At 38.4% G+C, this 18,007-nt stretch overlaps 1 protein-coding gene across 1 annotated transcript in view; it reads right to left on the bottom strand.

Annotated features, from left to right (window-relative positions):
- PRKD1 (protein kinase D1) overlaps window positions 1-17,719 on the bottom strand; it is a 313,425-nt gene extending 295,706 nt beyond the window's left edge. Inside the window, exon 1 of the mRNA XM_057722272.1 lies at window positions 17,261-17,719. Coding sequence (XP_057578255.1) covers window positions 17,261-17,533 — 273 coding nt within the window. The 5' untranslated portion in view covers window positions 17,534-17,719. The remainder of the gene's footprint in view (window positions 1-17,260) is intronic.
- Between the last annotated feature and the right edge of the window lie 288 nt (window positions 17,720-18,007).

Genomic DNA, 18,007 nt, shown 5'->3' with positions numbered 1-18,007 from the left:
TATGTATATATATAATTGCTTCTTTTAAACCAATTATAAGCTTGGAAACAAAATAAGTTTGAATTTAGAAAAGTTTATAGGTACCCATCTTTATGGCAATAATTAATTAACAGGATCAGTCTCTAGTCTGGGCACCTCATAATTTCAAATAATAAAACATCAATTTCAAAAAGAATATTTTCTTTGTATTTTCTATAACAGACATCTAGCTCATTCAAAAGTATTATCAAATGATTAAGATACAAGCTAAAGGGATGAGGGGCCACTGTTTTTTCAGATTTATTAATCTGCCTGGAAATGCTTAAGATGTTCTATAGATATAGCCTGGTGGCTAAGTACATAAACTTCGGAGCTTAGATGCTTAAATTTAAATCCCAACTCTGTCACTGCCTATGTATTCTGGATAATTCTTCCAGTGACCCAATTTCTTCACTTGTAAAATAAGGCTAAAAGTTGTTATCTACCTCTGGGGTAACTGAGTTAGTCTAGGTAGACCCTTTAAAAGAGTGGTATAGTAATGGCTGACAAATGTTAGCTGTATTAGGGATAATACTCACAATAATAATAATAATTGCTAATATTATTTTAATTGACCTATCAGAAGTTGATTCCTACTGTTGTTTATGCCAATGGTCCCTTACTGAGCAGGTTCTGATAGAGCTTAAATGATCAAGGCTATATGCTGAGTTCAAATAAATTAAATCACAACTGATTCTTATTCACCGATTCAAAGGCCAAGGTGAGATTAATAAAATTTAAAGTAATTTGCTATTATTGCCAGTTAAAAGAGGTGGTACAAGAATAGCATCCAACTCCTGAAGGCTCCTAATATAAAATCACTGGCCTATAAAATAACCACTTAGATTTTTAATTGGAAATCAGTTTGGACAAAAGGCCAATAAATCAATAATTTGTGGCGAACACATGGTACTTTTCCTGAAGACAGTTTAATTGTTCTCTGGGACTGCCAGATGACTGATGTCACCTCTGAAGCTGATTTTCATGTGCACAGCATACTGATTGTGTGAGGTGAGCCCCATCAAGATGAAAGAGCACACCTTCAAGGGAGTCCGAGAGAAAATGCTTGGAGGAGAAAGGCAGGAAGGTCACACCACACCATCAAGAGTGTTGTAACCTGGCCTACTTCATGAAATTTAACAAGTTTCTCTCCAGTAACTCTTAGTCTTCCATAGCCATGCACCACAAGGAATTGCGGGGCGGGGGGAGGTGGATAGGGTCACTAATCCAAAAACAAACAGGAAGAAAGTTTTTTGTATATCAAGAGCTCAACTCTTAAAATGCTGGATAAAAGATACGCTTGACTTTAAACAACTCTTTGCCAGTGGAGAAAATTTTCATTGTGAAAAATTCAAGTTGAGATAACTCCTGCTCTCACCAGCTTTTTCGTTCTTTAAAAAATCTTGCCAGGAAAGGTGGGGACCAGCCTTGTGTAAGTTAAGCCTAGAAGCACAATAGTTTTAAACAGAAACACAGGTACAAAATCACTACTGTTCCACCTGTCATGAATGACTGATGTGGGTATATCCTCTCCCCTAGCTTGGCACCAAGGGCTGGGAGAAGCCCTCCCCAGGAGTGACTGTTGAGGTTACACAAACTTCTGGCTGACAGCATGCAACTCTTTGCCCAAATAGAGTGGTTATGTACTTGGATGATCACAGATTCCTCATCCAAGGGCTGGATGCTATGTTAAAAAGCAACAGGGTTAAAAAAAAAAAAAAAAAAAAAAAAAAAGCAACAGGGTTCCAAAAAATTAAATATGATATCCATCCAGTGGTGTTTATGACCCTGGAGAAAATCTACTCAGACATTTAAGAACATCCTGTAAGACTTAAAACTGTATGAGAACGTAAATTATGAAAAAAAAAAAAAAAAAGATACAAACAGTAGGACAGAAAATTTAAAACATATGAGGTGTAAATCTGGATTGTCAAGAGCTAAAATTATGAACAAAAAATAAAAAGAATTAAGAAAAGACTTTAAAAAATGCCTCCCCCAAATAAGATAAGAAATGCAAACATAAACACATATAGATGGACAGATACAGACATAAAATTTAACACCTGCTGTCTAGTATACAAGTATTAAAAGTATGAATAAAAATTTTTTCAAAAATAACCATAACTTTAAATCATTTAAAAAGCTAAAAAGTGACAAGAAACATAAAACACAGTAATTATGACATAAAAAGTAAAAAAATTAAAGGTTAAGAATTGGCAGGAAACAAAGAAAAGGTAAATGTCTCTAAATTGCAATCCTACTGATTCACATCAAAGCAGCCAAACTAGTGACTATTAACTATTAAAAAAGTTCCTTGCTGGAGGCCTCTCTGTTGAATGTTCCCTGTTTCCTGTCAGCCCATCTGAGTTACTCAAGTTCACTTCACAAGCCAGTTGGAAGCAAAACAAAAAACCAAAAAAACAAAACAAAACAAAAAACGCAAAGGGACTTCCAGCTAACATGGGTTGAGTTTGTGTTATTTTCTGATTCACCCCCTCACCCCCGCAAAGACATTATTCTTTCCTCTCCATCACCGTCTCTCCTACCACTATATTTTACATGTCAGACTTTTTATTATTTCCACAACTATGTTCTTAAAATCTACAGGTAAATGAGGCTGAGATTTGACAAGTAAAACACTGAAGTGTCTTTCATAATATTTCAATTAGGCATCCAGTGACAACCACAAAAGACTCCTTCTGTTCCAAAGACTCAATTCAATTCAACAAATATTTATTCAGGCCCTATCACAAAACGTTTTCAGGAAGGCTTTCACTGGCTTCAATTTCTTGGCCCAGTTAGATGAGAGGAATACCAATTCCTCAGAAGAGACTCAAATCCCAGTTTTGTGTGTGTTTGCCTGTTTTCTCAACTAACAATCCAACTTTCACCAGAAGTACATCTTATCTCCCAAAACACTTCTAATTCACTTTAAAAAAACAAAAAAACAATGAATTGAATAATAATTATGGATCAAACGTAGAAATGAGGAATTCCTAGAAAGTAAACAGCCCAGATATAACTAAAGACTTAATTTGTATACAGACTGATCACACAGTTCTGCTTCTAGAAACTTAACCAGTAAATAATGGGACAAATTATTACTTCAAATCATTCAGTGCCAGGCACTGTTCTAGATCCCCGGGATGCGACAGAGGAGAAACAGGCAAAGATGGCTGCCTGTATGGTGTTTTACACTCTCATGTGATTTACTCAATCTTATTCAATTTACTCAATAAAGACATTCCTGAACCTTTGTGTATAAATCAAAGTATTATCAATCAAAACATATTTTAAATTATCAAAGACAGCTCTACAGTCTTGAATAAACAATGCAATTGCTTCTTTTGCAAAAGAAAGGTCTTTTGGAGAAAAATGGACATGTCAAGATGACACTCACATATGTCTTTAAGAACCTCTTTTCTGTCTTTCAGGTGTCTAAAAAGCATTACAGAGAACTATAAGAGCAAGCTAGGATGAAATTTTAATTTTTAAGTAATTGCCCTATGGAAAGGAAATTTTATAAGAATGTGTATTTTTCAGACTGCTTTTTAAAAGATCAAAGTGAATTTGGATATACAGAGAAAATATCGGGCCAGTTGTTACAAAAGAAAGCAGGAAAATGGAAAGCATTCTCTTTTTTAAATTTTATTATTTGTTCATTGTGAATGTGCTAGATATATTCCATATGTAGTCTACTCAGTGATGGATTTAAGTGTTGGCTATTAAATATAACAGTTTATTCTGCACCTTGGTGCTTGCTTCACTTGATTTTTCTCTTTAAAAACAGAGCAAAGGGGCTTCCTAGGTGGCACAGTGGTTGAGAATCTGTCTGCCAACACAGGGGACACGGGTTCGATCCCTGCTCCAGGAAGATCCCACATGCCGCGGAGCAACTAAGCCTGTGCGCCACAAATATTGAGCCTGCGCTTTAGAGCCCATGAGCCACAACTATTGAGCCCATGTGCTGCAACTACTGAAGCCCACGTGCCTAGAGCCAGTGCTCCACAACAAGAGAAGCCACGGCAATGAGGAGCCCGCGCACCACAATGAGGAGTAACCCCCACTCACCACAACTAAAAAGAAAGCCCGCACACAGCAAAAAAGACCCAACACAGCCAATAAAATAAATTTATAAAAAAAAAAAGAGCAAAAAACCCAAAACCCTATGAATTTGTACATTTCAAATTGAAGAAAGCAAAGAATCACTATAATTCTAAAATGAAAACTATAATCTAAATATTAATCAGGAATATTAACAGAATATTAAAAGACAATATTAATCTTAGGAATTTTAACTGACAAGTCCAAATATAAATGTTGTATATGTGAGAAAAATTCTGCATGGCATATGCATAAAGACTTTAAAAAAAAAACACTAAAACCCAAAACTGAAAGAATCCTAAACATCCAAGAGTAACAGACAAGTTAAAAATATTGACAAATTCATATACCAATTCTATTCAGATATTAGAAAGTGGTGCCCTGAGTGTTCTTTTATTTACAGAGGAAGATACCAAGTTAGGAGAATCATCTTATGAATTGTGACTTCATGGTCAGGCAAAGCCCTGCAAGAGGGCCAACATTCAATCACATATTACTTAATATCTCTAAGAACAATGTAGCCTTAAGGAAAAAAAATTGAAAATGCAGTTACTCCTTTAGGTTCGGAGCTCTTTAGTATAGACGGAAAAGGGATTCATTTATCTTAGGACTTAAAGTAATTCAAAATCCAATCAAATGATCAATCTGGATAGGAATTTGAGACTTTCAGCACACAGAAGTAACATATAAATTGAATCCAGGGATGCGGAATACATGATTACCCCCATTCTTGAAGTAATGGAATCACAGAGAGAAACAGGATTCCATGGAACTGACCTATACTTCCAGCAAGAATCCAATCCCTGTCCCAGCTAAAAGCACTGGCGTTTATGTAAACTTAAGCAAGCCAAGAAGACAACTGCAAAATTTATATGGGGAGGGAACTCCGCAAACTGTAGAATCACGTAACTATTTCACAGGTAGAAAAACATCTTTCAAAAATGGGAACATTTGAAATTAAATATAGAAAAGTTCGAGTCAAAACCATCATATTAATAGTTTTGTGCATATTATATAAATTAAGCAATTAATTTTAATTTTGTCTTCTGTATATAGCAATGGAACATTTAAGAACTTAAATTTTACCATATTTGCATATTTATGTTTCATTTATAAGATGTATAAGAATTACTTAAGATATAAAGATTTATCAAGCAGGTGATTTCAGTATTTAAAGGAAATCGAATATATTAAATTTCGAAATGCAATTTAAAATGTTTTAAAGTACCTAAATAATTGGATTTGCAAAGGTTACTAATTTTTCAAAGGTTCTTAACTGTGATTGTTAAAATCTACTAGACTTAAAAAATTAAAATATTTATAAGCTGCACCAGAAAGATTAAGACTAACATCTGAATCTATAACTTTAATAACTTGAATATTAAATTCTAAAACCAAAGTAAATATCTGAATAGCCTTTCTTCACACAAAAATTACTCCCAAGGTCATTGAACATTTTGCATTTAAAATCTGACACAGAAAGACAGTATCAAATGAAAAGAGAAAAAACTATATATGAGTTGTGCTGAGTATATTCATTTATAGAATGAACAGAACTCCCTTTTGGGGATTTATCTGAATTTCTCACCTTTTCTGCAGCGGATGTGGTATATTAGTTTCCTATTACTTCTGTACCAAACTACCACAAACTTAGCAGCTTTAAAAAAGCACAAATTTATTCTCTCACAGTTCTGTAGATGAGGATTCCAAAATCAGTTTCACTGAGTTAAAGTCAAGATGTGGTTCCTTCTGCAGGCTCTAGGGGAGAATCATTTTTCCTGCCTTTTTCAGCTTCTAGCTTCAACGGTATTGCTTGGTTCATGACCCCTTTCTTGAATCACTTCACCGCTAGTTTCTGCTGTCACATCTCCTCCTCCTACTCTGCTCTACTCCTCCAGTTTCCCCCTCATAATGATCCAAACATTCCTTGTTCTTGGCCAATTTCCTCCACCTTCAAAATCAGCAAAAGGGGATCCATTCCCTTTTAATACTTGTAATCTCTCCTGCTTTTTGGTGTCATCTGTCCGACCTAACCTGGAAGGTTCGCCACTTTTAAGGGCTCATATGATGGGACTGGGCCTACCCAGTGAATCCAGGATTCTCTCCTCACCTCAAAATTCTTAAACACAACTGCTAAGTCCCTTTTGCCATATCATTTTCAGGTTCCAGGGATTAAGATGTGGACATCCTTGAGGGTCACTATTCAGCCTATTATATGTGGTAATTTTAAAATTTTTAAAATAAAAGAAAAACAATTATTAAATTGAAGTATAAAACTATAATATTCCACGTGGGAAAAATTCTAAACAGAAATGATCATACAAACTCAAGTTCCTTTTCAAGTGGGTTTAGACCCCACTGACTTGCATTATTTTCAACATTATAACTTCTGAACTTAAAATTCTTAACATTACTTCAACAGCATATTCATCAATAGAAATCAAGCATAGAGGAGCAGGTATAACTTATATATTTGCTTCTTCCAGGCTATGCCTGTGAACATCTTAAGAAAATATGAGCTACAGCCTACACACTGTTATTGTGGGACAATACAATTTCCAAAATAATTATCTCCCTAATTCACCTACTTGTTTTTTAAATATAAGACAAGTTTTCTAAGTAATCAAGGATATTTGTGTGCAATTTCTCCTTTTTTGCTAACCACATATTTTCTGCAGACCAGAGAATACAATAAAGTACAACTTGAAACTATGATAATGTTATCTCTTTGCATGTAAGTCAGTGTATTCTGCCTTTGTGATGGTTGCCAAGGGTGCTGGAGCTTCAAGGCAGGCCTTTCTGTTTACTTACTTGAATTAATAAGGGCAGTATGAACTACCAGAATAAGTAAAATTATTTGCTATTTGAGACAAAAAACGTGCACATAAGTGTCATAGTATCTTGATTTACACTGGTTGGAAAAAGTAGAGCTCAAATCACATTAGATACTGTATTCAAAGTCAGATCTAATTAATTGGTTTATGAAGTCAATTCTAAATGTCGGCTATCTTCATTTTTAAGTTATACAGAAACTTTTGGTCAAAGGGGATAATATTCTAATCAAAGTAAGGTTTTTGTTTTGTTTTTAGCTTAAGACTCCATTTAGAAAAGTTACTCAATGTGACATGGTTAATACATATAATCTGATAGCTCCATGAAATAAATTCCAAGTTTTGCTTTTATTTTTAAATATCAAGGACATTTGGCTAAAAGGCAATAAAATGTCTGTCCTAAGTAAGGTTTTTCTTTCTGTTTTTGTTTGTTGTTTGCTTTTAACTTAAAATTCCACAGTTTTTACCAATAAAGAATTTTACCAAAAAAGAATTCCTGGAAAACAGACACAACTGGGACTGTCCCAGACAAGTGGGCATCTGGTCACTCTATTTAATTCCGCTCAATTAGTCCATTCTCACTGTATGTTCACTTTTGCTCCCCATTCTTGCCAAAGAATTGAATAAAAGCGGAAATCATACAAGATCTAGTCTTTCATTCTTTGCAAATCTACACAAGCTATTGGACTTACTTAAATACTCTAAAAATCTACATCCCAGGTGACAAGAGCTCATGCCACGTAAGTAGATGGAATTAGCTTGTGTCAAAGGGAAGGGCATAGAACCTTCCTGTCTAGAAACTACTCTAAAGCTAAGTAATTTTTTCTCAGCACCGACCATTGGTAGAGAAGAGCCAGGCATGAGTGGTCCACCTTACTACTCCTCAAACAACAACTGATGCCATGCCCTCCTAGTTCAAGATAGGTTATCTCAAGATAAAGCTTACAGGCACAGTACTCCACTAGAAGACATTCAGATTTCTAGTGCAGCTGGACAGGTCTGCTCCCTTTTTTGCCAGCCAAGAGACTACCAGTGAGTCACGTTAAAAGAGAATTCTCTATGTAAACTGTCCACTGCACTAAAGCTGCAAAGTTCCAAATATATCAGAGAGAGGCAATATTTCAGGTAACTTTCTAATCTATTAAGGCTGAGTAACTACTTAACTATATGCTTCCCAAAAGTCATTCAGGGCAGGAACCCTTCGGATATAATTGAGTTATGGTTATACTTTAAGTAAAATCATGTCTACCTATATATACAACTACATTTTTGTAAAAACAGTACAGTTAATCTACATGGTAAGTGTTGGCCTCCGCCCTGTACAAGGCAACACAAAGGAACGCAAGACAATTCACAATCCAGATTCTTTAGCACTACTAAAGTGGAAAGAAAAATTCCACACAGCCTGTAATTGATTATGCACAAGTGAGACGAAGTTTACCTTAGGGTGGGAACTAATTTATAATTGACCAAAAGTAAGCAAACAAATACATAAACTTTATAAAAAGAGGAAACATATTTGCAAAGCATAATCTTTACTATATGCACACAAGCAATCCAAATACTTCTCAAACGAAAAGTAACCACTGACAGGCACTTTTCTTAAGACCCTTTATTTTCACAGAATCTGCTCAGAATCAATGTATTGTTCAAGAAGAAATGATTCACTGATTTTCACGGGTAGCTAAGAGTCTTTATATCCACTAGTCTTGAGCTACACTTATCAATACATGTTCTTACCACAATCACTTCTTCCAAAACTCCTCTGTGTCCACATTTCCTTGGAATGAAGTGTTGTGAACCAACCCAGGAAATTTAATCACATAAGGTAATTAACTTCTCTGGATAAATGACAGTGGTGTTTGGAAATTTAAAGAGGGGTGAGGACTGGCTATCCCCACATCTTCTTGCTGGAGTATAATGAAAGCAAATACCAAACCAGATCCTGCTATATAGATATTTATTTTAAAAAGAAACATATTAACAAGCAGATACACTACAGTGCATGTGACTCCTCAAGGGTGATGCATGTCTCTAAAATACTTCAGGCAATCACATATCTCTAATGGCCCTAATATCCCCAATGAAAGTCTGTATTTAATGTCCCTTATGTTAATTATCGATACCTAGGGTGGGTATCTTGCCACCGATAAGAGAAGCCATGCAGTGGTGGTCTCCAAAGTGCTTAGAATTCCACCAACTGGGATTCAGGGAAGTCTTCGAGATTAAGGAATAATTTAAACTAACAGAAATAATATCACACTGTCAAAGCTGAAGTGTTTTTAAGTAAATTTCGCCCAACATAAGGGAGTTTAACATTCCCCCTCCCCCTCAATTTGATAATTCCAAACTCTGTGTATAGATGTATGGCCATCCCAGCCCTCCTTGTTCTTAGGTTACCTACAGTGAAAGGAACAAAAAATTGGGTGGCTTTGCTTTTCACTTAGTAGCTATGTGATTTGAGGTAAATGATTTAACCTCTCTGATCCTTACCTAGCTTCCTCATCCTTCAAATGGAGAGAAAACGACTATCACAAAGAGCTACTGCAAAAATCAGACATGACCAATGCAAAGAAGCCAAGATACATACTGGCACACAGTCAATGCCGGGAAGGTATTGCTCCTGGAGGCTCCCCTTTGCAGGCCATTGTGACCATGAGGCCCGAGAACCTTGTAGAGCAGGATCAAAGGCTCCCAGGACAAGCTCTTCCTGAAACTCTCACAGTCAAACAGTCAAGTCCTTGCGGAGTTGCTCTTTGAACCTCTCATCTGTGACACTGAAAACTTCCCAAGAGGACTGACTCTGCTTGCAAAAAGCCATTTCCATACCTCTCCCTCTTGCTAGGCATGCTTTACCTGGTGGGACCATTCCTGCTAACTCCATCCACAGGAGGTCAGAGCTTTGCTGTCATTCTCCTTTACTGCCCTCAGGTGCCACTAGTTTCAAGATCCCACAGGCCTTGCCCACGGTAGCCTACTCAAGTCTACTCAACCACCATGGATTCAAAGCCATCACCAAAGCTTAACTGCCACCTCTCCTGTGCCCACAATTCCCCTCAACTCTTTCCTGCTTTTAACAATGGTGAAAGCCACAGCTGCGTGTGGCTCATATTTTAACTATCACATTCATTTCATGACATATATGTGAAAAAAGTGGCTGCTGACAATTAGGGAGAGAGGCATTCAGAAATTTTTGAAATTGTGCCTAAATACAAGCAGTGATTCAACAAATTCCTCATCAATCGGCGGCCTGGTCAGAATAAAAGCCAGTGAAGCAATGAAGCAGTGAAGGGTATGTAACTTTTTTCCTTTTCCCTAAAATAAGTTGGACAAATTTGTGCATGATTGCATATTTAAAAATCTAATCTTCATATTTGCCAACATTGCTTAGCTGCTGTATCAACTGTCTAGCTTTAGCCAAATAAAACCTTTTTGCAACTTTGGAAGAAATTTCTATAAAGGAAATTATAAATTTGGACAGGCATAATTGTGTCTCAATATGTGGTATTTTTACACCAACTCTTACCTTCATAACTATATATAAATTGTGTGATATTCCATAATGGCCACAGAGGCCATGTAATTAAAGGCTTTATTTATTTAATTATCTGTTTTCTGTGATACCAGAAAGACAGAATAAGAAACAGCATAATGTGGGTTTCTCTGCTGCCAAGTAACTTCAAGTGGTGCTGTCATTATCAGTTTTTAATGGTACAAAAATATTTGGTTGACAGTATCAGAGGAATTCCTGGGAGAAATTTCACATATTCTTGTAGATGGAAAAGAATTTTTAATATCTGTGAGCAAAATAACCATTTTCTCTGTATCTAAATTGTATCAGAAGAAAGAGAAATATTGATGCATTTTTGCTTGCTGTTTTGTGTTATTCTAAAAAATTCCAACATCAAGGAAAGATTTAATTAACTGAAATTCATTTTCAAAACTTCTCTAGAATAATACTAGGGAAATTAAAAGATGAGTACTATCTTTAAAAACACCTACTTTCAACCTCTGTTTTCACTTTTGGGCTTCGATCTTTCAGATAAACCAAGGTGGCTATCAAAGGTCAGAGGTCAAAAGCATTAGCTATTCTCAAAACACACAAACAAATATAAAAATAAAACAAAGAATTCTCATGTTATGATCAACTCCAATGAAACTGCCTTTCACTCACTTCTAATCCGAGTCCAGCCTTGCTATCTTGATGACTGTATTAGTTATACTAGTTTCTCACTATAGTCTGAGAGCTTATCCAATGATTCCAGTCTAATACACACACACACACACACACACACACACACACACACACACACACACACACAGAGGTTTCATATTATTCTCGATTCCACTTTTCTTCTTTAAAAGATGGATGAGTAATTACTGCTGTTGTCTAAAGGTTTTTTTAATGGAGCATGGACATCCATTAAAAGTGGTAGGTAGTTAGCAAAAAGATCTGGAAAAAGATTTGTGATTGGCTTAGCCAAACTGCTATCTCAATTGTTTCCCAGTAAAATTGCCTCTCAACCTAATATAGCACTTCTGCATGTGCACAACCATGTTTTATTAGCTATTCATCAGATATAACAGTTTACCAAACAAGCTTTATATGCTACCATGAGAGCAAAATGTGATCTCCATAAGTCATTTCCAAGTGCCTTCCTCCTCACATCACGCATTGATTTACAAAGGAACTTCTGACTTCAGTCTTGAGGAACAGGTCTGAGAATCATTACGCTGCCAAACGTTATACCATTGCTTATTTTATTTCCCTTTTTTATCAAATGAAATATCATCAGAATTCCTCATGCAATTGAAAAGGAATTAAATCAACTTCTTGTAAAAAATAATAAAATGCAACAAAGAGAGGCTTTATCAACATATGTGTTTTTCATTTAGCAATAATCAAATTACTCCTTGAGGAATTCTGAGAGGTTGAATTTGAGAGGCAGTATCAAAATTCAACTACTCCTAAGATTTGCCCTAATATAGAGGGCAGAAAAAAAAAATGTTACCTTGACCTTACTAGCCATATTGCTTTTCAACACAATTTTAATTTTATACTGAGACAAGAATGAGATGATAAGAGTACACATTTCTTTTGTTAACAAAACAATACGTTAGTCCATAAAGTCTCGCATGTCAATAATCCTATTTATTATTCACCTATTTACAGGCAGTATATTTAATCCTTTACACATATTATCTTTAATCTTCAAAGCAATCTTAGATAAGTGACAACCATACATTCATAGGGTTATAAATTTGTTTGTATTGTCTAGTAAGGTTATTAAAAGTCATTTACACATAAATAGTGAAGACCTACATACAATCATCTTGCCAAAAAAAAAAATAATAATTGTCAAAATAAAGTTTTAAATCTCCCTTAATGGCTATCACAGGAGTCCAGTGATAGAGTAACACAGTCATGAAGTATGGGACAGATTTTCAAACTTCATTAATAGTCTTCCAGCTCCACTCCCTACTCGCAGCCTCCACGCTCACATACACACACCCACTACAGCTGTCACAGAAAATTCTTTCAAATTTATCTTAATCCTGGATCTAAAGGTCTAAAGTAATTCACAAATTTGTCAAAACAGCCAATTGTCCAATTCTTCCCAGCCCAAAGTCTGGAAGGCTTACTCAAATGATATTTCCTTGGGAAAACTGTTAAACAGTATACATCAATAAGAAAAGGTTTTTGGTTCTGTGTCTTGATGGAAAAAACATAAAGCAGAGTTTCTCTTTTGGATTATGAAATATATAACAAGGCCCCACTTTCTGCAGCCTACAATGCAAAATATAAAACAATAGTTCAGCATCTGGAGGCTATACATGGATAATTAGGCTTTCGAAATTGTTTCAAAACACACAGACATTAAGGTAATATACTACATATGTATGTATATATTAGATACATATTACATAAGCGTTATACATATATCAAAATATAATCCTATTATAACTAAACTTGAAAAGACAATTTTAAATATACAGTATTAAAGCATTATATTACTTTAAGAATCACTTAATGAACTGACACATTCCATACCTCCTCATTAAATCAGAAATCAACAGACATACAATGATGACAAATATAAAATCTGAATAAAAAATACAAATCTAAGACCCAAACACTTATTAGCTTAAAAGGATTTTGTTGGTCTACATATGTTGGCCTGGTCAAGCAGCTAATTCCTTCCAGTTTCCTCAATCTGTGTAGAAGTAGGGTAGCTAAAATTAACAGCAAAAATTAAAGTGACACTACAAGTGTTAAGAAAACAATTTACAATTAAGAAAGCAAAACAACTATAAGTAGAGCACAGCTGTGCTCAAACCAAGACACTGACTTCTGTTACTCTTTTAGTGAGCTATCTTCTATAAAATCTCACTCGTTAGTTTCTTTGGTCAGATAAATGACTATGCAAAGTGAAACTATGCCAGGAGTCTTATAGATGTTATTACTTCATTTTACATTCAAAAGGGAAATATGAGTCATCTTTCTAATAAGATAAGAGGCAACAAATGGATAGTCATATTAATCGCATCCCGCATCCCTAAATTAATACTGCTTATTTTAAAAACATGTGTGTGTGTGTGTGTGTGTGTGTGTGTGTGTGTGTGTGTAGACACACAGATGATGTCCTATGAAACTAAAGTAATTCTTCCTTTAGAATACTGTTTCTTGTTTCAAAACAATTCCTTCTTAGTCTATATATTCAAGGTTCTTTTGATAGTAGAAAGTAACAATGTTTCAAAGTGAAGTGAATTACTGTTATTATTTTTTTTACCCTCCAGAAAATAATAATCATGTATACTATCTTACTATCTAACATGATACATGTCTTTATATACAACCAACCTTCAAGGTTACATGCTTGCAAAGTAAAGAAATAAGCATAATATAAATAAAACCTTAAGTTAATATTAAAAAAAGAAGGAATTAATTCTATCTCTGTATTCATAAATTGTTACATACAGAAATGCAACACTAGATTTTTCATGTAAATTAAAATATTTTAAAAAATAACTGAATCACTTCTGTACACCTGAAACTAATACAACATTGTAAATCAACTATACTACAATATAAGATAAAAATTAAACTTAAAAAAAGATTAAAAATTTTTAAAAATTCTTTAGCTATATAATTCAGTACATACTTAGGGTACATTTATCTTTAAATAAGAATTTTTTTGTTCAATTACCACCAAAAATTTTCAAGTACAATCATATGTCTTCCAGTTTCCAAACCTACATAATTAAATAAAAACTATACTCTAAATTCTAAATAATAAGAATAATACTTAAAGATTGTTTCTCAGGGACAGGACTTCTCTTATGTAGCTCTGTACACCTCAATCACTCTTCCCACAGAAAATGTCCCATGAATGTTGCTGATATAAACTGAACTGTCAGCTAATACTTCCAAAGATTTAAGCTAGTCTGATCTCTGTTAGTATTTAGAGAACTCTCAAACATCGTATGAAAACCCTCTTAATGTGTTATAACACACTGAATGTGGAGGCTCAGAAAATCTGGAGAATTCTGCTGTGAGCTCAACAAGACTCCATTCTACAAAGTAAACTGTAAATGACTTCAAACTCCCAGCACTCTCCTAAAACAGCCATTTCCTTCCCTCTCTCCCTTCCTCTCTTTTTTCTCTCCTGTCATCCTTCCTCAGAGTTAGTATCTTGAAGAAAAAGTACCTCAAGAGAACCTGAAATAAGGGACAAAGGATCTCGTCCCTTATTTCTTCCTTAACTCCACAGTGACCCCTCCTCCATTTCTACAGTCACAAAACTATTCTGTGATGGATACTCAGCCCTCTTAACCTTGTTGAGGCAATAACTGTATCTCAAGATACATGATAGAAGACAGAAAGATAGATGAAAATTTTCCTATTTAGACCCACCATCCAGTAAATACTTATTTCTAGTATCCGGTACATAATAACTCTCAAATCAACATTTCTAAATCTCTCCCTTTGCCTTAACCTTAAAAAAAATTGTAAGTGAGAACTTGATTCCAGCTATTACAAGCAGCCAAACTTTTCAAACTCTTAGAGACAGAAGAACTACTAGAGTAAACACAGAAGGAAGGGGTTCCCCCTATAAATCAGTCACCAGGGCTGATTATTTTCCTTTCCCAGTATTTCTCCAGGTCTCTCCCCCAGAGCTCTGGCTCAGAACTCTATTAGCTCATGAACTCCAATTTACCTTCTGCCATAAGATTTTTGGCATTCTAAAACATATTCCATGCAGAAAATCCATCTTTCGTATGTCCTTGGTTTGATAACTCTGTGTAAACGATTACGGAGACTCTTAGTAATTTGAGTTCATCTTAACTGCAAGGCCTACTCAGTCTTACTTTCTCTAAATATCCTAGCCTCTACCCTCAAGCCTGCTGTGCTCCATAGGTGCTTGCTGCCTCTCTCCTCCACACACAAGTCACCCCCTCCCCATAACATGGCTCTTGGTAGCTACTGAGATAAGGATTCACTCTCCAATCAATTTCCAGTCATAAACCTCTTCAACCATACATGTTTCTCCCCATCCTAAACTCCATGAAGGTGTGTGTTTATGTATGTGCATGTGTGTGTTTTAAAGCTGGTCCAAATGGTCTGTCTACATTAGTTTGATCCAATTTGAATATTACCTGTAACTCTATCACTTGCTTTCAGTTAAAATTCTATCCAATTACATTAGCTTTTTAAGAAACTTTATTTTACATTGTTTATATGCTTATTCATTATTGTCCTTTAATTAACTGGCTTGCACCCCAATGAAAATTGTTGCAGACTGCAACTGACATTAAGGGAAGGCTTATCAGTGCCTTGGAGAGGGCACCTGTTCACCTGCAACAGACACTCCACAATACTTATGATGAGAAGGTATGTGATAGGACTTGCAACAGAATTAGACAAAATTTGTCATTTATGTGGAAGTTGCAAAAAACTTAAGAGTCACGTGTATTATAAAATGTCATTCTGTTCAATAAACAAAAATTCCTGGCACTCACTGTTACCTTAGTCTGGCCTCCAGAACTTTCACAACTTTTAGATTAGTGACTTTTTTCCCCTGGAGCTCTTCCTAATATTCCTGTGCTCAGTGCCACAACTCACAACACGCAGGTTTAGCAAATTCTGTTCCAAATAGTTTAAAGAAAGCTTTCATGATTATTCGAGTGATCTTTATAAGGCAAGTACTGGTCAGTCCTCCAGGGCTGAAATTTAGCACCTTTAAAGACCTCTGTCTCCACCCCTAAACCCTTGCTGTTTATACTAAGAAGACTGGCGCCATGGCCCCCTTTCCTTTATGCTCTTATCACCCTCTCCCATGCAACATCCCTCTGGATGGCTACGGAAACAACCTGAAATTCAGAATCGCACTATCAACAGAGGTGGGCGGGCTAGGTCTCCTCCCTGACTGGCCTGGTCCAGGATAATGGCCCTTTTCCCACCCTGCCTTTGGTGGCCGCTGTCCAGAGTCCCACAACCTCAAACTTAAGGGCACAGCCATCCTCGGGTGCTCCTGGACAGTACCCGTACCATTTACATGCCTGTGCCCCCGCTTCAACGCTCCACTATCAGTGCCCCGGGAATCAAAATCAAGAACGCTGCAACTTTCAGATTCATCACTGAAAAATTTGCACCCATGTTCACACAGGGTTGGGAATGAAAGACCACAAGGAGGTGGGTAGCTGTGGTCCGGTCAGTTGTTTTCACAGCTGGCCGAGTCAATCATTCTCCCTTAAAAGCTTCTTTGACAGGTGAGAAATTCCTCCTCTCCAGACCCTTCCAGGAACTTCTCAGCATCAATCTGAGGCTGGGAGAGGGGCCTGAAGGGGAAGGGAGTGGTGCTGAAATCGTGCTGAGCGTGTCCCCGGGGGAACTCTAGTGCAGGAAGGAGGATTACGGCGCCAGGAATGTGCTGGTCCAGGGTCCAGAGGGAAGAGAGCGGAGAGCCGGGAAGTCTTAAGGGAAAGGGAGAGGCGCGACCAGAAAAGAGCAAGATACCTGGAAATGTCCTGAAAGGGATGGAAATGGGTGAGGAGGATGCAGACTGGAGAGAAATCGGGAACATAAAAGGATGGGGCGAGGAAAGAGCTGGACTGCAAGGAGCGCAGTGCCTCCGATGCGGGCGTCCAAGCTCGGCCGGTGCCAGACCCTTCCAGCGCGCCGGCGAGGCTGGCTCCCGGCCGAGCCCCCGGAGCCGGAAAGTTGGCGCGGCGAGGGGGCGGCCGGGCGGGCAGCGCCCCCCTGCACGGCGGGGAGGCGCCGGGCTCGGAGCCGCGCGGCGCCTTACCTTCTGGTCGACGATGGAGCAAGCCATCTCGCGGACGTGCGCCAGGCTGTAGTCCCCGGACGAGTCCTGCAGCAGCAGCACCGGCTCGCGGCTCAGGCCAATCTGCAGATGGAACGAGACGCCCCCGGCCGGGGCCGCGACGGGAGCCAGGAACGGCGCGGGCCCCGGCCCCGGCCCCGACCCCGGGACCAGTGCGGCCGCCGCCGCCGCCGCCGCCGCCGCCGCCACGGGCAGCAGCGGGCTGGGCGGCCGCAGGACCGGAGGGGCGCTCATCGCTCGGCCGGGCGCGCCGAGGGCCGCGGGGCCGGACCGCTGAAAAGTTTTGCTGCCGCCGAGCCGGGAGCTTCTTTCTTCAAGAGTCGAGGCGGAAAATAAAAACTTTCCGGAAAAGTCCCCGCGCGGGGGGAGGGCGAGGGGATGAGGATCGGGAGGGGAGGGGAGGGGGCGGAGGGAAAATGGCCGAGGCGGGAGGACTGCGCCGCCAGGAGCGCGGGCGGCGCGCGGGGGAGGCGCCGCCGCGCGGAGGAGCAGCCGCCGCGGCGCGCGCGGAGGGACGGGGCGGCGGGTCAGCGCGGCCCGGGCGCCGCGAGGGGGCGGGGAAGGGGGCGCGAGGGGCGGGGAAGGGGAGCTGGGGGCGGGCACTGCGGAGCCACCACCCGGCGGGCGCCGGAGCCGCAGGAGCCGCGGCCGCGCGGCCGCACTGGCCGCGGGGTGGCCGGTCGCCGCCCGCTCCGCCCGAGGTTCCCG

The sequence above is a fragment of the Hippopotamus amphibius genome, chromosome 2 (assembly GCF_030028045.1).
Source record: "Hippopotamus amphibius kiboko isolate mHipAmp2 chromosome 2, mHipAmp2.hap2, whole genome shotgun sequence".
Lineage (NCBI taxonomy): Eukaryota > Metazoa > Chordata > Mammalia > Artiodactyla > Hippopotamidae > Hippopotamus > Hippopotamus amphibius.
This window is presented reverse-complemented; position numbering and strand designations above follow the sequence as displayed.